The sequence below is a fragment of the Trachinotus anak genome, unplaced genomic scaffold, assembly GCF_046630095.1.
Source record: "Trachinotus anak isolate AG129_WGS33_773 ecotype Australia unplaced genomic scaffold, CSIRO_AGI_Tana_v1 ptg000004l, whole genome shotgun sequence".
Taxonomy (NCBI): Eukaryota; Metazoa; Chordata; class Actinopteri; order Carangiformes; family Carangidae; genus Trachinotus; species Trachinotus anak.
The window spans coordinates 18,029,739-18,050,487 of record NW_027273855.1 but is presented as its reverse complement, the minus strand read 5'-3'; the positions used below and the strand labels follow the sequence as shown (position 1 = coordinate 18,050,487).

The 20,749-nt window shown below is 39.8% G+C and overlaps 4 protein-coding genes and 1 long non-coding RNA gene across 9 annotated transcripts; 2 read left to right on the top strand and 3 right to left on the bottom strand.

Annotated features, from left to right (window-relative positions):
* The first annotated feature begins 609 nt into the window (after nt 1–609).
* Nucleotides 610–2,940, top strand: ognb (osteoglycin, paralog b). The gene is made up of 6 exons (XM_071476550.1): nt 610–937; nt 1,054–1,129; nt 1,434–1,598; nt 1,683–1,885; nt 1,983–2,075; nt 2,218–2,940. The coding sequence occupies exons 1-6, from the start codon at nt 839–841 to the stop codon at nt 2,386–2,388; spliced, it is 807 nt and encodes a 268-aa protein (XP_071332651.1). The 5' UTR covers nt 610–838; the 3' UTR covers nt 2,389–2,940.
* Nucleotides 2,504–4,755, bottom strand: LOC139620737 (ubiquinol-cytochrome c reductase complex assembly factor 5). The gene is made up of 2 exons (XM_071476553.1): nt 4,454–4,755; nt 2,504–3,226 (listed from the first exon to the last, which is right to left on the bottom strand). The coding sequence occupies exons 1-2, from the start codon at nt 4,605–4,607 to the stop codon at nt 3,135–3,137; spliced, it is 246 nt and encodes an 81-aa protein (XP_071332654.1). The 5' UTR covers nt 4,608–4,755; the 3' UTR covers nt 2,504–3,134.
* Nucleotides 4,756–7,845: 3,090 nt separating this feature from the next.
* On the bottom strand, nt 7,846–11,544 carry kctd6b (potassium channel tetramerization domain containing 6b). Of its 5 annotated transcripts, none has more exons than XM_071476543.1 (3): nt 11,393–11,544; nt 9,787–9,879; nt 7,846–9,333 (listed from the first exon to the last, which is right to left on the bottom strand). In XM_071476543.1, exons 2-3 carry the CDS (start codon nt 9,811–9,813, stop codon nt 8,647–8,649), a joined length of 714 nt encoding a protein of 237 aa, XP_071332644.1. In that variant the 5' UTR covers nt 9,814–9,879; nt 11,393–11,544; the 3' UTR covers nt 7,846–8,646. The 5 variants fall into 5 exon arrangements, with proteins under 5 accessions (XP_071332644.1, XP_071332642.1, XP_071332647.1 ...); XM_071476541.1 differs by having other exon boundaries at nt 11,389–11,541; XM_071476546.1 differs by having other exon boundaries at nt 9,787–9,843; nt 11,390–11,521.
* LOC139620731 (uncharacterized) lies at nt 11,042–19,221 on the top strand. Its single transcript, XR_011690876.1, has 4 exons — nt 11,042–11,182; nt 11,883–12,211; nt 16,909–17,006; nt 18,039–19,221. It is a non-coding gene; the product is annotated as an uncharacterized lncRNA (long non-coding RNA).
* abhd6b (abhydrolase domain containing 6, acylglycerol lipase b) lies at nt 11,617–19,767 on the bottom strand. The gene is made up of 9 exons (XM_071476540.1): nt 19,632–19,767; nt 19,218–19,353; nt 18,094–18,250; nt 16,914–17,027; nt 16,680–16,812; nt 13,361–13,518; nt 13,193–13,247; nt 12,995–13,095; nt 11,617–12,058 (listed from the first exon to the last, which is right to left on the bottom strand). Exons 2-9 carry the CDS (start codon nt 19,340–19,342, stop codon nt 11,879–11,881), a joined length of 1,023 nt encoding a protein of 340 aa, XP_071332641.1. The 5' UTR covers nt 19,343–19,353; nt 19,632–19,767; the 3' UTR covers nt 11,617–11,878.
* Nucleotides 19,768–20,749: the final 982 nt, after the last annotated feature.

Here is a 20,749-nt window from a genome sequence, read left to right as displayed (position 1 = left end):
GTTGTAAAGCAAGGATGTTTTCCAAGTGAGAAGTGTGGACACCACAACCAATGTTGTTAATCCAAGTCTGCTAGACAAAAAAGGTACTTGTGCTCATTTAAGATTGAAGAAAAAAAGCTGGAAAATTGGAGTTTCTGTTGAAGAAACTCAACTGTCCAGATGCTTGAATGGAAAAATGTTCATCATAATTCGGAAAAAGGAATATAGCTGGACATATTCTCGAAAGAAGCTCAGAACTCACAAATGGCAGAATAATTAAGGAACGAACAAAAGTCTGGTCCCTCACAGAGGAACAGCCCCCTCCTAAAGAGACAGAGTGTATTAACTGTTTTTCAGTTGTTAAGTGAATTGAAGTAAAACAGACATATTCAGAATAGTTTTCTCTCTCCAGTTCATTGCTTGCTTTGGCAATTCATTTTAAAAACAACTCCATCTTTCACCATCAGTTACTGGAACCTGGGTCCACTGTTTTTCCAGTAACAACATTCTTTTTGTTACTGAAAGTAAAACCTAAAAGCAGTATTCACTTTTCAATTTTAATCATAACTTTCTGCTCCATATGGTCTACGTACCAACAACAGACGCAATTTCTGTCTGTTTGCTGCTCACAGAAAAAATGAAAAATGAAAAAAAAACAAACAGTATTTTAGTCTTAAAGAGTCATCATAGCCACTGAGAGGGAGACAAACACAGCACCTATTGAGTTAAAGTTTGTTTCCCTGTCTTACTCAGCGGTATTCTGGCAGCTTAATAAAAACTGTATGGAAAATTTTTCCTGCTCACATGTACCTCAGATCCCTGCCTAGCAGACAACACTCTCTTCTCTCACCAAGACACCATGATGCAATTAAGGACTTTAATTTTCACATCTGTCGTGCTCCCATGGATACTATCTTCTGCAGCAAAAGATGAATACGTGGAGGCAACAAAACCTGAGGTAAAAATATCTTCTGGGGGTTAAACACTGTGTGAATGAGTGAGGGGAAGAAATGCACAACAGCCTAGAGATGGGAGGAAAACTACAGCTATGATGAAGATTTCTTCTTTTTGCAGAGAGACACTGTAAACCTTCCTGACGATGGCTTCCTTCGAGACTCAAACACTGACCCCGCAGCTCCAAAGGCTGATGGTAAGGTTTGTTTAAAGAGATAAATAGTTTTCAACAACTGTTTCAAAGCCGATTACGCAACACTTGCTGAGGCATTCTTCCACATTTTTGTGAATGTAGCTAAAGCCCATATTATGTAATAATGGGGCCGATCAAGTGTCCTCATCTAAACTGTGTGTAGTGCATTTTAAGCTGCACAGTCACATTGCTGAGACCAATTAGTTGACTTTTTCAAAAGACAAATACAAAAAGCAGTTTATGTAAAAAAAATAAATAAATAAATAAAAAACCCAAAGTGATTAAAAAAACAGTGTGATCTTTTCAGAGTTGCCGACATGTCTCCTGTGTGTTTGCCTGAGTGGATCTGTTTACTGTGAGGAAGTGAATCCTGAAATGTCAGCCGTCCCAGCGCTGCCAAAGGAAACTGCATATCTCTACGCGCGTTTCAACAAAATCACAAAAATACGCAATCGGGACTTTGCGGACATGGGTAAATAGAAGTCATAAAAATATTCAACAAATTCTCCTCATATGAAAGTCACCTTTCAAGCTCTCTCTCCCCTTTTTTTCCCAGCCACATTAAGAAGAATTGACTTAAGTGGGAATCTCATCTCTGAGATAGAAGATGGAGCCTTTTCCAGACTTCCCAATCTTGAGGAGCTCACGCTTGCTGAAAATAGACTGACTAAACTTCCTACACTTCCCACCAAGCTAGTTTTATTCAATGCCAACTTCAACAAGCTTAAAACCCAGGGTGTAAAGGCAACTGCTTTTAAGGTAAATTAAAATGTAATAGTGCATTTGTAGTTTGCTTGTTTGGATGTGTGTTACAGCAAATGGTCCGATCCATGGTAATTGTCTTTTGTTGTTGCAGAAACTCACGAGACTGGTATATCTTTACCTTGGAAACAATGAACTAACAGCAGTGCCCCAACTTCCAGAGTCTCTCCATGTTGTGCATCTGCAAGTAAGTTCATTTGTAATTCACTGAAATCACAGCAATTCATCAGAGATGCTCTGATAGAAGCAATTCGATTTTTCCCTCTCTGTGGAGCCAGTAGTAGCTACACGACGGGCTAATTTTGTGTCCTTGGATTGGCCTCCTGCAGAACAACAAGATCTCAGCAATAACAGATGAGACGTTCTGCAAAGGTAACACCAGTCACTACATCCGGCACAACCTGGACCAGGTGAGACTGGACGGGAACCCTGTCAAGCTGTCGCTGCACCCCAACAGCTTCATCTGTCTGCAGACTCTCCCTGTCGGATGGTACAACTGATTTTTACCAAAGTATGCTTTTGACAGAGGTAAACCTTAGGGGGGGGGGGGGGGGGGATTCTGTGTAAACTGAAGGATGCAGATATACATATAGTAAAAACACCATTTACAAAATACAGTTCTTAAGTTACATTTTATATACTCAATTCTACCGTACAGTTCAAGAAAACATATTTTTTTTCTAATTAGACAGAACAGATTTAAACAAGAGGAAGAAAGAGCTTGTGTTTTTTGTTTCTTATCAGCGCTATCCACCAGTATGAGACATATCTGTATAAAATCTATGTCTATAAATACAAAGGCTTATTTTGGTTTTTTGTTTTTTTTTCTTCAGTTGCAATTTGGCTGAGACTGTTCTGTCTTGGCAGGTGCTATGCAATGTTTTCAACATAACAGATTATCAGACTGACAAATCAATACTGAGACTTGGGCATCTTTATCATGAAGAAATGAGATCATTGTTGTTCTTTTCATTTTTTGGTATTATCACTGCTGTATTCCTAATGTCTCTTAAACCAGTGACCATATAAACAATAAAAGCTGCATGTTGGAAGAGATTTCTCCATCAGCCTTTCACTCTTCACACCTTATAATTAGGATATGGTGGTGGTTGTTGTTGTTGTTGTTGTTGTAACCCAGGAACAAATTTAAGTTCATTCCAGCCAGTTCGAAAAAAGAATGGGGGCGAGAGTCCAAGAATGTGTCCTCCAACAAACATGTGAAGTCCATATCAAGTCTGACCGTCGTTCACTTGGATGCAGGCTCATTAAGAACTATCAGTCCATCTGCAATCTTCCGCTGGTACTCCCGTTCTGATTGTTTTCTTCGGTAGACATCATCTGGCAGGAAAGAAAAAATTACGAGACTGAAATGAGATACCTGTAACAGTCAGTTTTAATACAGTTAAAGCTGCAGTGAGAAAAAACAGTGACATATGGTGGCCTAATGAGACTCCAGTGTGGATGGCTGATGTTTGCCTCCTGTGTCTTGATAACAATAGCAGCAGACAGTTTGACATGTCAAAGTAGGAAAAGTACAGTTGACACTAATAAAATGAGCAGTGGTCCTGTTCTACTCACGTGACCCTGCAAGCTATGACGGTGTGAGTGAGTCAGCGTGCACCATAGATGTTTTTCCACAGCAGATGTTTTGGCTTGTCATATTAGGAAAAGCGCAGGTGTAATTGGAAACATTCACAACAACCGATTTGGATCAGACAGTTCCAGGCTGCTGGTAACGCTGCCAAATGGCACTGAGCCACTGATTGCCAAATTTGTTTGACCAGTGCTTTCCCTGTACCAGGACTCTGAAATTAAAGCTGTTGAAATTCAGTTATAATTCTTTTCTTTTCTGATCCACTTCTGTTTCCTTCCTGTTCTCCTACTGTGACGTGTCAAATTTGTACTATGAAAAAAGCTCTGTTGGTTATCCTGCAGACCTTTTTCAAATCAGTAGAGAGATGTAATAAGTAAACTACTTACAAGCTGAGTAGTGAAACTAGGGATAGGAGACTGTTTTCTTGCAAAAGAAACATTTCTCTGTATCCTTACATAGCCTCGGAATACAACAATTACAACAATTAGTCATTGAGTTATTTGACAGAAAATCAAAATTGCAGCCCTGTAACATATATTTATAACAAATATATCAGAGATTTGCACTGCTGAATTAAAAATATCGACTAAGACAGGTCAGCCATCCTCATTTTTTGTGCCCTAGTTTCCGTTTATATTGTGTCCATTTGTTGTAACATCTTCCTTTGATGTTAGAAAACATGAGGAATGATATTCAGTCCAACTAACAATTATATTCATGACCAATACATCTGACGATTATTTTTTGATTCAAAATGTTGAGTTTACTGTGATAGAAGAATTATAAACTTCCAGTTAATTTACTGTCAATCAGCTATTTGATGAACTAACGTGGTGACAGGCACTGAACAGGTAGGCTACATACGGAGGCTAACAGGCTAACAGGCTAACAGGCGTCACACTAGCCGGGTACCGACTTAAAACTAAAGCTTAGCTGTGGAACAGACACTCAGTTTATTATTTTACACTCACAGAAAGTCTCCTTCCCTATCCTCACGTTGATCATGATCCACTCCATTACCCCTCCGATGCAAAAGAAGATGGGAAGGAACCTGTACGTCCCGAGACGGCGTTTACCCGGGACAAGGCTCAGTAGATATTTTAGGTTTTTACTTCTGTGAGACATAGTAGCTAACAGACAAGTCTTGACTCGTTAAACTGTTTAAACTGTGGGGAAACTCTGGAGGCAGGTGGGCATAGAAGAGCACGGACCTTATCCGTGTCCTTTACAATGTTATGAGAGCCATGGACGGGAGAGGGGGCGCTCGTTGTGAGATCCGGCATAAAGCAAATGGGCGGAGTAGCGTAGACTGTCAATAGTAAAACCTACTTCAGCTCGACAGTGGAACGTAAAACAAACGCATCCACGTAGCGTCGTAACGGTGCGTTCAGGTGATATTGTTTAAATTGTAATTACGAGGAGCAGAGGAGTGTGGAAAAAGCTTTCATGAACGTCAGGCTCCGGCTTCTAATTCTGATTAGGGGATAAGGGGAGTTTCTGACACCAACGATGTCTCCCACTTGATGAAAAAAAAAAAAAAAAAACACACACACACGTGTTGTTCCATCACTTCATATTAATACGCCTAATACCTTTATCAGAGATATACACTACTTGTCTTTGTTTTATTTGTAATGAATTGCTACAAATACGCAATTTACTCTGTCTATGTGGTGTGGCTACAAGGTTAGCCAAGTAGAAAGAAGGGCTGATTGCTTCGTAACTCCCATTTTACCGACATTCAGTGAATGCAGCATAGAATCAGGTTATGTATGTGTGTGTGTGTGTGTGTGTGTGTGTGTGTGTGTGTGTGTGTGTGTGTGTGTGTGGTGATTCTGATAATGTGATAAAAAGTGAGTTCTGGTTTAATCAGTAAACCACTAAACACTAAGATTAATACAAAAAGAAACAGCTAAGGGTTAAATGTCACATAATGTTAGTTTTGTTTTTATATTTTTTTTTCTGATCACACATTAGTGCAATATTTGCATTTTAAAAGTCAGAAAAATGATTAATATATAAATATATTCATAAATACAGAACTTTAAATAATAATATTGTAATAATGATAAATAATAGCAATAATAATAGGTATTCCAGAGACATTCTGGCCTTTCTTTCTACATAAATAACATAGAAACAATATTTGTATGTTTAAATGTGACAGGAATTATGGTCACCATAGCCTGTTATTGCTTCCTTGAAAGTTTGTGAATAAATAAATGGCCACAGGTTCAGTACTGATGCAGCAAAATACAGACTTTGTGGTCAATGCTAAATCTCTTAAGTTGGACAGTTTTGTTTGAAAGCTTTTGGTCTATAAAGTCCTGCCAATCAATGTATTGATTAATGCATAACTGCATTTTTACTGACATAAAAGCAACAAGCAACAAAATATGGTCAACCTCAGAGTCTGTACATTCAAAATTTACTTTGAATTTTCATATCAAAAAACTTTGGACATAGTGGTCCAGCATCTGTAGGATTTCATTAATTTAATCAAGGGTTTGCATTAATGGTATATAATCAAGTCACCAAGGCGTCTTATCAAAAACAACAAATTACAAATAGGTCGGAGGGACTCGTTTTGTTCTTTTTCTTAGATGGGACTTCCTTATTAAAGAATTACCCAACTCTTGGCTTCTTATGGCAGCCTGTGTCTGTCAAAACTGTAATCTGTAAATATTTGGTTAGCATGAAGACAAGTTTCTTTTAAACAGTGTAACATCTGGGTGCGCTTTCTGTCACTGGCTCCTGTAAAGCAGGATGTTGCTCACTGAACGCTGGTCACTTTGAGCTCACACATGAACTGCAGTTTATCCATACCAATTATCTCTGCAGCTGATGGAAATAGAACTTTCTTTAAGACTGAAACTTTGATTTCTTTTTCATCTTTGATCTTATTTCTGGAAGCCCCCCAAAAAAGAACCCTGACATTACCATTTATATGGAATATAAGATCTGCAGTTTTCTATAAAAACATTATGGACATCTTTACAATATTTTCCTATTTCCAACGTGAATTCTTTTTTTTTGTTTTTCATGTCTTTGCTGAGATGATGCTTACCAGTACATTGTGTATTATAATAACCACATAATAAATAATAATAATAATAATGTATGGACATTTCAGCATATTTCTCTTCTAATGCCTTCTTTACTGAAATTCAATAAAGTAGGTCACTGAGTGGAAATCAAATGGGCCAAAGGGTTGCACTGGCATACGAAAGAAAAACACAGATATACGTAAGGTTATGTGGTAATTAACCACCATTAGTAAATTCTTTCAGTGACTTATAATAAATACCCTCACAAAAGATATATTATTTTACCCAACTGATTATTAAAACTGCAATTACAAAACCATTTTGTTCCCAGCATTCAAATTACTCAAAGAAATTAGTTTTCTAGCACAAAACATTATTGAAGCCAACATTAGTTGCCATCTAATTTGTGCTTTAGAACAGAAAGTGAGTGGTAGGAGGTAGTCCAACTGGCAGCACGGCACACATAAGACATCAAGCTCTCCATTTGTATCACCATTATAAATCTTGCTTATGTGTCTTTGCCAGAAAAGGTTTTATTCCCAGTTGTAAAAGGATATGCTGAATGAAGATGCTAAAATAGCTTCCAGTTTGCAGCTGCCAATTCTGCAGTTGAAGGGAAACTTAAGTTAGAATACTGAGCGACCAGTCGTCCAATTTTTGCACCACTTACTGTTGTGAAAGGGTGACGGACACCCACTTAATGCCTTAATGCCACATGAAACCCACTTTCTTTCTAAAACCTTTATTTTATTTGTGAAAACAAAAAAGGGATGATTAAATCGTGGTCTCCATTCCTGACAACAATAGACCTCGGTCTAGATCAAAAACCGCTATACTGGTCAAATCTAGACTACAATAACCCAGAGAAGCCTTTGTCACTCTCCCTGTTAATCTAAGTGTAGGTGTTTTTTTACATCTAGCCCTAGTCTAATGTGATCTAGATGGCGAAATAAGTTGTGAAATTGCTTTTTTGCTCTTTTCACAAATCTTAAAGTGGGATGTATAACATCCTTTCACAAAAATAAGTGGTGCAAAAAAACTGGGACTCAGTCAGTCAATATTGTAATTTAACTTTCCCTTAACAGCCAAACTACAAAGTGAAAACTAACTTCAGCATTGTATTATTCAGACAGATATTGATTAAAAAGTAGCAGGAGTTGCAGTCCCCCTCTGTAGCTCTTAACAGTTTTGTGAACTTGGGTGCATACAATTGTGAGGAGCTTTGAAGCGGTTGGATGTTAGAATAGCTGAAACACCATATGAGCTCAAGCACGAAATGTCAGAGTTAGGGTGAAAAATTCAACCATAAAGCAAAATTTAATGACTGACAAATACACAAATGGGTTTATTTTGGCTGGGATGACCAAACACATCACTGTGGATATGAGCTCTAAAGTGTAACAGTATGACATCATATTGCAAAGCACGCACAGCAAATACATATACAAGACAGTCAGACACATGCAACAACTACTAGGGTCTTCAGAAATAGTACCGTACTTGGAGGTAATAAAGAGCTAAGAGACTAAGATCTACTGTTAACTCACCAGAAAAAAACTGGGCTAAAGATAATTTATTATCATTATTTTTTTTTTTTTTTAAAAGTACACTCCTGACACATTGGGATCATAAAACAGTTCTTTGTTCAGTGTCTCTAGCCCAGATTGGGACCAAGACAATTTCTTCTTTTTGACTTCTTTCTCCCAAATTGTGGTCTAAATTTACATTCATGGATACCTGTTCACAATCACTTTATTGCTGACTTTGGGATAAACAGTTTCAGGTATTGGTACCACATTAAATCACAATTATTCCCGTAAAAATCAATGTACCCACAATTTTAGCAATATTGGAGTATAATACAGTGTCCCTAAATGAATAAAATCATAACTATAGGGTCTTTCTTCATTTTTCAAGAAATGTCAAATATGTAGAAGTGTTATACTACAATAACACTGTTTTGATATGAACTCACTGGACTTTGAAGTTTGTTCACTGTAACACACTGACCAAAATAAGAGAAAAAAATCATTATTGGTGATACGTTACTGAAACAGGGGTCAAATTTCTTTTTTGATGATGATTTGTGTAATATAAAAAGACAACTGTGCTGTAACTCAGTCTTCAACTTTGTGAGCTGGTCTACAGAAAGTCCAGTGATGCTCCACTGTGTTCTCGTTTGCACGCTCACTCATGTGATGTACACGTGTGTTTCTGATGGTGAAGCCTTGTTTCATAATGTAGTCCATGAGGTGAACCCTCAGTGACACCTCTTGATGATAGTCACATGGTCCGAAGGTGAACGACACCTGGCAGTCTCTGGTGTCCATCATGTGTTTGTTCCACTTGGTGAAGTTGTTGGAAATACCTTCAAGCAGGGCGTGTACCTTGGTAGTTATGGTTAGCTGAGTGATGATAACAGCAACTGGGTTTGAGTACTTCGACAGTTTCCGAGTGCTAGAGAGCTCCACGACCTGCTCGAAGATGTCTGGAGGGTACAGCGGCTTGGGATCGTTAAGGCACTGGATCAAAGGTTCGATCTGGTAGAAGTCCGCTTCTTTCCTCAGGAGGTCTGTCTCTGTGAAGTCCACAGGGAGGGTGAGCTCGGACGTCCGCAGGAAGTTCAGGATGTACCGGAAAAGTGTTCCATCACGATCGATGAAATAATTCCCTTGGGAGTCACGAGTTGTGGGGAAATCTCCCCTGAACATGGCGCCCAGCATGGAGTCTGGATAGCGTTGCAGGGTGGATAAACTCGTGGTGTAGAGGTGGCCTCCCACGTTCAAGGTAACAGGAGTAGTCATCTAGGGCAGAAAGGGGCAGAGAAGAAGTTACCGATCACATGTATTTGTTAAGTTAAAGTAAGTCAGTGTTTGCATTCATCTTTGAATCTGGGTATTCCTGATATATATCGCATTTACAAGAACATGAGGTCATTGTGACCTTGAATTTTGATGTGTGCCCACCAAAATCTAATCGGTTAATCCGTGAGTCCAAATGAATGTTTATGTAAAATTTGAAGAAATTCTCTTGAGGCGTTACAGAGATAATGCCTCATTAAAAAAATTTGAACAATACTGACTGTACAACTGTTGTGAAAATAGGATTGACTACAGCACTGTTGTATCAGACTGCATTACTTTCAGCTCGGTGTAACTCATAAGTGAGAGAATTTAACATTAAAATCAGACAAAATTTCTTCATTAGAAAAACCTGAAATTGCTCATACACTTGACTGAGTTCTATCCATCTCTTACCCTATGGCCCCAGTCTCCATTATCCATTTGTAGAACAAAACCCACTTGGTCAGAACCAAAATAGAGAGGGAACAAATATGGTTTCAATTTCACCTGTGAAAAAAAAAAAAAAAAAAACAGTCACAATAACATGAGCTGTAACAAAGTTATGCAGAAAATGAGCGGCAGGGTCAAATCATGTGCTTTTCAGAACACGTAAGAGCTTGAGGTAACTCTCTGTCTTTGTAACATGAGTAATGTTCATACATATTATATTCAAGCAATTATTCCCAGTCCTGTAATGTGACTTAGTTTATTTGCACCTCTGGACTGGATTAGAGGTGCAAAATGCAACGCTGACAACTATTTCAAAAATCAAGTGATACATTTTTTGTTGTTGTTAAATGCGAAAGTCCCAACATTTGTTAGTCATTGTGACATACATGCATACATGTTTCTTTCACAGGTTTTCCCAGTTTTTGCTGACGAAGCACCGATCTATATTTGGCTAAACAAATTCACCTGAAGATCCATTTAGCAGCTGTTTGGCAACTTTCGATCATACTACATTTTACCTGAGTTAAAAGTTGAAACTTAGAACGTAAACTTAAGCCAACGGGGTCTTGAACCACTTGAGCACCTAACGCTTGTTGTCATTGTCAATACATCTTTTGATTATTGTTTCCAATACGGTCAATTACTTTTATCCATAAAATGCCAGAGAATACCAGCACAACATTACATCTTCAAATTTCATGTTTTGCTCAAAAGAAATCAGTCTCAAACCTGGAGATATTCAGTTTTCTGTCATGTACAACCAAGAAATACATCAGATTTTCCGTTTTCTTCAGAAAAAAATAAATAAAAAAATTAAGAAATCATTAATTTAGTTGAAGATTATGTTGTTGTTGTTTAGTTGATTTATCATTGCAGTTTTAAAAAAAATGATCACCTGCATTTTCCATTACAAACAGCGATCTATCTGATGCTGAAGATAATGCGACATGACCGAAAGCTTCAGAATAGCAACTAAATCAGACTGTTTTGTCCACTTTTGTTTCCATGGTGGAGAATAAACGGTGTGCGTGCGTGTGAACACGTCCACCGGTCGGGATTCAGGAGCAGCAATCATAAACACTTCCTCTGAAGTGAAAACGAAACCTGGCGCTACTGAATGAACATGAAGCCACCGACTCACACTTTCTAAGTCACTCGGTTAGACAGCAGCAGCGGGACCGATCACTCCGACTGAAGCCGGTTTATGTGACTGTTTGATGGCCAGTACTCAGAGTAGCCTCCAGCCTCCGTCCATTTCAGTCCCTGCTGTGAGGCGAGCTGGCTAACAAGCCGCAAGCGACAAAATGCTTTTTTAAAGATCGGGGTTATGAGGTCGCACATCCAGCTTGGAGGCACCGAGGTATGTAGCGCCACATGCAACGTAAGCATCACATTGGAAATGTTTATCCTCGCCTGCTAGCTGATAGCTACTCACTTGCTAGCTAGCATGCTAAACTGGCTAACAGCCTGAGCTATTCACGTTAGCTGCTGTTCCAACTAAGGTTAACGCCAGGGTAATTAATTAGACTACCTGGAAGTAACGCAGACTTCAAAAGAAAGCCGTACCTGCCTTCTCTCCTGCCTAATCGACTTCGGTCGTCCTGTGACAGCGGTTGGCATTTAACGGTGCAGTCAGATAGTCACTGATGTTTGCCGCTGGTCGCACCGGGCAGCTGTGCGCGGCTCCGGGCTGCAGCAAAACTGCGCATACAAGGAGGAACAGGGGGGAGGAGGAGGAGGAGGAGGAGGGGAGGAGGTCCTGCTGCAACCACAGGCACCTCTGCATGAATACAACCATTCACACATCGGCACACAGCCACATCCAGATACATGCATGGGACTTTTATTATCATCATCTAGTTTACATATCAAATAAAATGCCATTTATTTTAACATGTAAGAAATGCTAGAACACTATTGTATAAACCTTGCCTATTGCCATAAATGTAAATTTTTTTTTTTTTTTACAAGGGTGGACATCTGTGTGCATATGCATGTCACCCGTGAGGAAAACATGAAGCATTACAATGGAGGGAAATGATTATAAATCTTTTGTTCAGGAGGATTTCTTAGTGCCACCCCTGGCATTTTGCTGCAAAATGATGAACTCCAGGATGAGTTTGGCAGTCCGACAAGGCCTCTCCATCACCACAGAGTGGCCACAGTTCTCCAGCAGGTCCACTCTGCATCCAGGTAATGCCTCTGCAATGACTGAAGCTCCGGAGACGTCCACCACCTGGACAGACATGGGATGATTATCCTGACATCGACATTTCTCTATTCAGATGTTAACTGTGCAGCTGGAGAAACCTGAGCAACCACTTTCAGGTTACAAGTTGGTACACGGCCATATGAATCTCAGGATTAGTTCAGAAGCAAAAGCCCCCAGGTAATCACCTCTGTATTTACATAGGCTTTGATGAGTCACTGTATTAGTGGAACATAATCAAGGGTATAGTAATAACAGTGGATCTCAGTACCCATATAGGGCCCACATGGGGAAGTCCTTCGAAAAGCCTGGAAGTTGCTGGAAGTTTGTTCTTTATCAGACTAACAGATTTTTTAAATGCAACTTGTAATACTAATAAATAACTAAATAACAAAAAAAATTCAATTCTTATTTATGTGACGTGTCCCTGTATTACCAGAGAGGCATCTAAAATCAAATTAATTATTATTATTATTATTATCAGCTGCAGGTTCTTCACCATCTTCTAATGTTACAGAGGATGTCCAATAAGCTCAGCTTTTAAAGTGGCTACAAAAAGTCATTTCAAGCAGTAATTTGTTTAAATTTAAATTAGATTTGCAACAATAACATCAAGTAGCGTGTTTTATTGAATATTATATATATTAAACGATACAGTTATAAGTTCTTGTAACTGTATCTTAAGATGTCTCTCAAGTACTAACTTGTGAAATATGATCAGTTTACTCGCAGGTAACTTTACTATTGTCTTTACAAAAATAACCAATACAAATAAATCTTCAGCAGCATCAGGGATATTCAATAACCTAGTTATTATATAACATTACACCTTGTGTTAATTCCTGTCAGTCACTCAGAGAGTGTAGCAGGGTCTAGTCCTGTTTTCAGTTTTAGTGCTGGGGACACATACTGCATGTACAAGGCCCAAATTTATCTGCTACACCGCTGTAACATAATAGTTACCTGGTCTTGTTTGCCCCATATCACTTGTAAAGGTGCAGTGATCAGATGTAAGTGATCCTGTAAGGCATATCTTGACTTCTCACCAACAATCTCCATAAATACTAATAAAAAAAGAAAGAAAATCACTGGTAGGTCACATCGACTACACTGTATGCTTACGTGGGGAATTAAAAATTTTTGATACCAAAGTGAACTAACCTTCTTGGTAAAATGTGTTGTGAGGCTCCCGAACATCTACCAATCCTTGAAGAATCTAATCAACGAAAACGCATTTCAACAACCAAAAACATGATTATTTTGTACCTTTTTTGGTGACCTTAAACACATTTTATGATCATGATGTATTGTGAAATTCCTGGAGCTGACCTGCTGAGGGATTTTGAAGCGAACATGGGAACAAAGTCTGAACATGTCCTCCATCTCTTCAGGTGTAGTGGGGATCAACGGGATGTTTAATGTGTAATTGCTGTGCTCCAGGTCCTGCAGATGGTTGTCAAATTTGGTCTCACATGGATGTCTTATACCTGCAGGATAAAATGAATGATGAAATAATACAGCCTTTATAGCTTAAGTTAAATTGTAATGCATGTCCCTGGATGGGCCTTTAAAATACACAACATCACAAGACACAAACAATGCACAAAACACAATTTACAAACAGCAGTACAATAAAAGTACCATAAGACAACAAGCACCAGATCATGTATGGCTACATGACTGATCCGCCTTTAAAAACTGTTACAGCTTGAGTTTAAAATGATCTCAGTCACAATGAGTTCTGAGCCGTCTGTCCAAATGAGGATTTAAGAAAGGGCACCACCACAATTCCTAGTGGATACACCTCGTGGTCCTGAGCCAGAAACCCTGAGAGGAGCCGCCAGGTCACTGAGCACCTCGGGAGCCTGAATATTTAGACATTTTTAGATGAGTTTAATATTAGCAAATGTAATGCAATGGTCTAAACTCAACATATTTAATTTCTTGAGAACATGAAAGTGTTCGGCTTCCTGTCCAAAATTTTAATTGCTGGATTATACACTCAGTTGGCAATTTATTAGGGTTGCATAGCGAATGCTAATCAGAATCAGAATCAGAATCAGAATCAGAATCAGTTTTATTGCCAAGTATGTTTTCACATACAAGGAATTTTTTCTGGTGATTGGTGCAATTGATCAGCAACAGTGGGGCTCTCTAGCCTTGTTGATGAGGCTAATAGCAGATGGGAAGAAGCTATTTTTGTGGCGAGAGGTTTTGGTCCTGAAGGACCGCAGCCTCCTGCCAGAGGGGAGTGTCTCAAAGAGTTTGTGTCCAGGGTGGGAGGAGTCAGCTACAATCTTCCCTGCACGCCTCAGAGCCCTTGAGGCGTACAGGTCCTGGAGGGACGGAAGATTGCAGCCAATCACCTTCTCAGCAGAGTGGATGATACGCTGCAGTCTGTTATTGTCCCTCTCCGTGGCAGCAGCGTACCAGATGGTGATGGAGGAGGTGAGGATGGACTCGATGATGGAGGTGTAGAAGTTCACCATCATAGTCCTTGGCAGGTTGAACTTCTTCAATTGCCTCAGGAAATACATCCTCTGCTGAGCTTTTTTGATGAGGGAGCTGATGTTTAGCTCCCATTTGAGATCCTGTGTGATGGTGGTTCCCAAGAAGCGAAAATGCTCCACGGTAGCCACGGGGGAGTCACACAGGGTGATGGGGGTGGGTGGGGCTGGGCTCTTCCTGAAGTCCACTATCATTTCCACTGTCTTCAGAGCGTTTAGCTCTAGGTTGTTCTGCCTGCACCAGGTCACCAGACGCTCAGTCTCCCACCTGTAGGCAGACTCATCGCCATCAGAGATGAGTCCAATGAGAGTGGTGTCGTCTGCAAACTTCAGGAGCTTGACAGACTGATGGCTGGAGGTGCAGGTGTTGGTGTACAGGGAGAAGAGCAGAGGAGAAAGAACGCAGCCTTGTGGGGATCCAGTGCTGATGGTCTGGGAGTCAGACACGTGCTTTCCTAGCTTCACGTGCTGCCTCCTGTCAGACAGGAAGTCGGTGATCCACCTGCAGGTGGAGTCAGGCACGCTCAGCTGGGAGAGCTTGTCCTGCAGCAGAGCCGGGATGATGGTGTTGAAGGCAGAGCTGAAGTCCACAAACAGGATCCTGGCATAGGTCCCTGAGGAGTCCAGGTGCTGGAGGATGAAGTGGAGAGCCATGTTGACGGCGTCGTCTACAGACCTGTTGGCTCTGTAGGCGAACTGCAGGGGGTCCAGGAGTGGGTCAGTGATGGATTTGAGGTGGGACAGGACAAGACGCTCAAATGATTTCATGACCACAGAGGTCAGGGCAATGGGTCTATAGTCATTTAGTCCTGTGGGCCTTGGTTTTTTGGGGACAGGGATGATGGTGGAGGATTTGAAGCAGGCTGGCACGTGGCAGGTCTCCAGTGAGGTGTTGAAGATGTCCGTGAACACTGGAGACAACTGATCAGCACAGTGCTTCAGGGATGATGGAGAGACAGAGTCAGGACCGGCTGCTTTGTGGGGGTTCTGCTTCTTAAAAAGCCTGTTGACATCTCTCTCCAGGATAGAGAGAGATGTTCCTTTGGTAGGGGAGGAGGGGGGTTCTGATGTGGCTCTGATGTGGAGGTTAGTGTCAGGCTTGTCCCACTGTCTTTCAAAGCGGCAGTAGAACTCATTCAGATCGTTGGCCAGACGGAAGTCATTAATGGAGTGGGGGGGTTTAGGTTTGTAGTTAGTGATCTGTCTGAGCCCTTTCCAGACAGAAGCAGAGTCATTGGCTGAGAACTGGAGCTGAAGTTTCTCAGAGTACAGTCGTTTAGCTTCTCTCACCGCTTTGCTAAACCTGTACTTGGACTCTTTAAACTTGTCCCTGTCCCCACTCCTGAAAGCTTCCTCCTTTTGCCTCCTGAGCTGACTGAGCTTAGCTGTGAACCAGGGTTTGTCATTGTTATAACTCACCCTGGTGCGTGATGGGATACAGCAGTCCTCACAGAAGCTGATGTATGACGTCCCAGCCTCTGTGAACTCATCCAGACTGTTGGAAGCAGTCCTGAACACCTCCCAGTCAGTGCAGTCCAAACATGCCCGCAGATCCTCTATGGCTTCACTGCTCCACTGCTTTGATGTCCTCACAACAGGTTTACACAGTTTTAGTTTCTGCCTGTATGTGGGAATCAGGTGGACCATCACATGGTCAGAGTGGCCCAGTGCAGCCCGGGGGACGGCGTGATAAGCACCACTGATTGTGGTGTAACAGTGGACCAGAGTGTTCCCCTCTCTGGTCGGGCAATTAACAACAATGCAGTCAATGTTAATGCAGTCTAATCCAACAGTCCTACAATAAATTCTCTTTCATGAAGGTTATAATGTTCAGTTTTCATTAAAATTGTTTTAGAGGCATATTGATTCAATTGTATGTTTATTCTGGAGACTTTAGTTAACGCTTCTGTTGAACTGTATTGTATCGTACAGAGAGGTGTTTCTGTTATTTAGTACACCCTGATATATAAATAGGTATATATAATATATTGACGTGAATAGGGTGGACAAAATAATAGAAATGCCTGTACGTATGTGGCAATATAATTCAACACCACCACAAATCGAAGCCTCAAATGACCATAAAGTTTAATCAACACCTCATAATACAGTTATATACACACACACATACAGTGACTGACCGTCTGGGCAAATGAGAGTCATGCTACAGATTTCTGTAGGATAGCAGGCTGCATAAACCCCGGCTACATTTCCACCCATGGAGGTTCCCACCAGATGGAAAGGTTTCCTGTTCAAGCGAATGGTTTCCACAAACTGAGAAGAATGAGGGAAAAAGAGATTTTCGATGGAATGATTTAAAGACCTGACATACATACATACATATATTTCATACAGTATCTCTCTCTTCAGTGTACCTGATGGATCCTTCTGACCTGCCCCTGAATGGAATAGTCCTCTGTGTTGGTGCGTGTTGTTCCCTCATGGCCAGGCATGTCCACACACACAAGGTGCAGATGTTTTGGTAAATACTACAGTAGTCGAAGAGACAAAGTATAGCTTAAAACCATTCATTTATGTTTGGAGGTCAAGAAAGACTGCAATAATCTGAATGTCATAAGCAACTGAGCACTTCATGAAATTTATTGGTGTAATGACTTGTTTTTTAGCCACTTGGGGGCTGCACAAATACGTTGTGAAAACAACATTGACATATCATCACCTTTTAAGTTGACATGGCAAACTTATTAGCATGCAGTTGCTTATTTATATATATCTAAGCAACATTAGCATGCATTTGGAGTCATGTTTGTGGCCACCTGGTGAATATTAAGTCCAATATTCTCTCTTTTTAGCTCGGTTTTTCTTCTTCCCCAACTCCTTTGGGAAATATCAGGCTCTTTAGCTGCAAAATGCTCGATGTTTACCAGCTACTCTTTAACTGCGTTCCTCTTGCATTTGGTGCTGAGCAGGTAGTGGCTTCTTACAATTTTTTCTCTGGTACAGCTGTCTGCTGCAGCCAAAAACAAACCTATGAGACCAGTGAGAGTGAACCAAAATATTAAAGTTGCAAAAGTTTTTAACCTGAGAATGACCATTTTGAGCAACATGAATATAGACCTATTTAATATTGGTTATCTCAGATTGGTTATCTCAATCTCAGTCTTTTTTGAAATTATCTGGACATATCATATAAGGAAATTCAAACCACACAAATTGAAATAAATTTTTTTCAGAGTAAAATAGTTCAACACCAGATATTTTGTGGTAAAATTTCAACAAGAAGTAGTAATTGGTGACTAAATTTTAGAATTGGTTGTTACAGTTGCTTACAAGAGTCAAATTCTTATGGCCTCCATATACAACATATGTCCTCAAAATGATTGAACTAAAACTATTTATGCACAGGGAAAATTTGCTTAGTAAAACCCCCTGGTTTTACATTATTATACAGTTTTAACAGGCTGTGATAGCTGTGCATCATCACTGCTTTTTTTTTTTTTTTTAATAGTTTGAAGCTTAACACAAACATCTCTCTTCAGGTGAAATCAGCTGAGTGGTTGTCCCCTGAGTTCAAAGCAACAGTGTTACCCTGACCTTGACAACAGTGAGCCATGTGTCCTTGTGAGCAGAGAAGCCATGCAGCATTAAAATGGAAGGTCTCATCCCAGGCTTTCCTCTGTATGAGTAACAGAAGCGATAACCACCACAGTCTGCGTAGCGTACCTGCAGGCCCAGCGTCCTCCTCCAGTACCTGTAGGGGAGCATGTATATCTGAGCTGACACACAGAGTTCACTGTCTTCACTAGAATTCAAATTTTGGCCGAGTGATAACGGGCTTGGATGCAAATTTTTATGAGCATGTGTTGCCAATGTTGACTTTTTTTAGTTCACTGCTAAAATGCATTTAGAGTTTCGTGTTGAGGCAAACTTATGATTTTGGGTTCTATAAAATAACACTGATGTGACTTGACACGCAGTTTCTCACACCATATGCTCATAAAGGGCACATTAACCTTTATAAAGGACAGGCTCACATTTTTTCAAGCCAGTCTTAGTACAACATTCACATGTCTATATATACATTGAAAGGGTTATTTGTCACTGTGAGTTGTGACCAAGGAGATCCCTTCATATAGTCTAAAGCAATTTTGGTGTAAGTGATCGGGACAAAAATCAGGTGTTTGTTATTGTAACCATGATGACAAGGGTCCCTTAATCTTCACCACAATCCCTGACCTTACAAAAGTACCTATTTTAACCCAATTCATGATCTTCCCCTAAACCTCACTTAAATGTTTTTGCTCTTTAACCTAACCAAAACGTGACCATAGTTCGGTCACATCATAAATGTTGCCCAGCTCATAGGGGTGTCGGATCTGAAAACCCTTGAATGTGTCATTGTAGGACTTCAGTGAAATAAAAAGCACATATTTTATCATCTAATTTGGAATACTTATTCTGGAAAAGCAGATACAGAAAAAATAAATGAAAAGACTAAGGATAACAAAATTTACATGTCAGTGTGTAATATATCAGTAAAAATACAAATTACATTTATTGATGATGGAAGTATGTTTTGCAATCGGTCCAGGGCATTTCATTATAAAATATTTATCGGAGAAATATTATCTCTTGCCCTTCTCTGGCACTTTGGATGGAATCACATCAAGTATTAAAAATACAGGTGGAGGACAGGACATTACAATTATCTACCTTACCAGTAATAAACTTTAATGAGAGCTGAGGGCCAGAGAAGGAAGGAGGCGACAAAGACCAAAATGGGAATAGCCAGTGTTCCCCCAGCAATGATAAACAGGTTCACCACATCTAAGTCAGCTGCCATGGCTGCCTCACCTAAAATAATACACAAACGCACACATTACAAAACCTGTGGTATCATCAGCATAAAATGTCAGCGGAGTGGCAAAGTTAGTATCCAACATCCAAACAATATTTTGTTGAGATATAAAATAATTTACAGCACACAGAAGAACAAGTGACAAATTGTGTCCTTATCAATGTGCATGTAAAGTATATTTAGTCATGTTACAAACAATTATATTAAGATATGACTTGTGCACAGTTTAAAATGTCTTTTTTCATCCCACATTTTCAAAAATATTAAAACTTACTTATCAGATGATTTTTGTCCTTGTTTCTTCCGTCACAGACAAACACACGTGACCACTGGTTCAACTGTGATTCTGTTGATCAGTTCTGCAGCGTGCAGACACTTAAGGTTTATCGCGGATGTGTGGAAAGTGTGAATAGTTGATTTATCTCTGTGAAATTTGAAATAAAAAACAGTCCCTGTGAAGTGCAGCTAGTCCCTGCAGATTATGTTTGCTCTGGATAAACCTATTGATTATAACTCATCGCTGGGTAAAACCGGGCCACTACCGTATTCGGTCAATCTTTTAAAGTGAACGCACAGACCAGACTTTGCGTCCTAGTCCAGGCAGCATGCAGTCAAAACTCTCAGAAATAACCTTTACACAACACTTGATCAGAGGGGGTGCAATAAAAAACAATATATGAAGTATCTAAATAAAAGAGAGGACAGCTGATCATTCTGTACACAATTGTAACTTAAACACCAACAGCAGGCTGTAACACTGGCATCACATCAATGGCCTGAGTCAGAAAATTGAACACAGTAAGGAATTTTACTGATGTTTATCACTGCAGATATGTTTCCCGACCAAAGTCACAGCATCATAAGTTTAATGGCTCATGAGAGGAGGATGAGGAAAATCAGATTACAGACGTAAAATTTAATTTTCTTTTTCTTTCATGAGCATAAATCCATAGCCAATCATATTAAAATACCAGATACATTGTACTGTATGTCTGTAAGCTGTGACTAGACAATTGAGTGGTTGATTAACAGAAAATTAATCAAGCAACTATTTTGATAACTAAGTAATCATTTAAGTCATTTCATTTTTCAAGCACAGATGCCAAACATTTCATTGTTCCAGGAACTCAAATGTGACAATTTACTGCTTTGCTAGGACTTAATGTTGCTGTGAAATCAAAATTTTAGGATTGTGCTTTTATTGTTGTGACCTTGAGCTCTATCAATATCCTGGGATATTGTGACGTGCATTTTCACTGTTATTTGATGTTTTATAGACCAAATGAATAAACAACTAACTGAGAAAATAAACAACAGATTAGTTGTTCATGATGACTAGCGGCAGCCCTAGTCTGTAGCATTATATCCTGCAGCACAATCTCACAAGCTTTA

Excerpts from the sequence above, each read along its gene's own strand:
- LOC139620737 (XM_071476553.1), bottom strand. The coding sequence starts at position 4,607 with ATGTCTCACAGAAGTAAAAACCTAAAATATCTACTGAGCCTTGTCCCG. Across the intron at positions 3,227-4,453 it reads GATAGGGAAGGAGACTTTCT|ATGATGTCTACCGAAGAAAA; the intron begins GTGAGTGTAAAA and ends CTTTCCTGCCAG.
- abhd6b (XM_071476540.1), bottom strand. The coding sequence starts at position 19,342 with ATGGCAGCTGACTTAGATGTGGTGAACCTGTTTATCATTGCTGGGGGA. Across the intron at positions 17,028-18,093 it reads CATGGCTCACTGTTGTCAAG|TATTTACCAAAACATCTGCA; the intron begins GTCAGGGTAACA and ends CGACTACTGTAG. Across the intron at positions 12,059-12,994 it reads TATGGGGCAAACAAGACCAG|GTGGTGGACGTCTCCGGAGC; the intron begins GTAACTATTATG and ends ATGTCTGTCCAG.
- ognb (XM_071476550.1), top strand. The coding sequence starts at position 839 with ATGATGCAATTAAGGACTTTAATTTTCACATCTGTCGTGCTCCCATGG. Across the intron at positions 1,130-1,433 it reads CGCAGCTCCAAAGGCTGATG|AGTTGCCGACATGTCTCCTG; the intron begins GTAAGGTTTGTT and ends TGATCTTTTCAG. Across the intron at positions 1,599-1,682 it reads TCGGGACTTTGCGGACATGG|CCACATTAAGAAGAATTGAC; the intron begins GTAAATAGAAGT and ends TTTTTTTCCCAG.
- kctd6b (XM_071476541.1), bottom strand. The coding sequence starts at position 11,442 with ATGCCAACCGCTGTCACAGGACGACCGAAGTCGATTAGGCAGGAGAGA. Across the intron at positions 9,880-11,388 it reads TTAGGCAGGAGAGAAGGCAG|GTGAAATTGAAACCATATTT; the intron begins GTACGGCTTTCT and ends TTTTTTTCACAG. Across the intron at positions 9,334-9,786 it reads ATGGAGACTGGGGCCATAGG|ATGACTACTCCTGTTACCTT; the intron begins GTAAGAGATGGA and ends TTTCTGCCCTAG.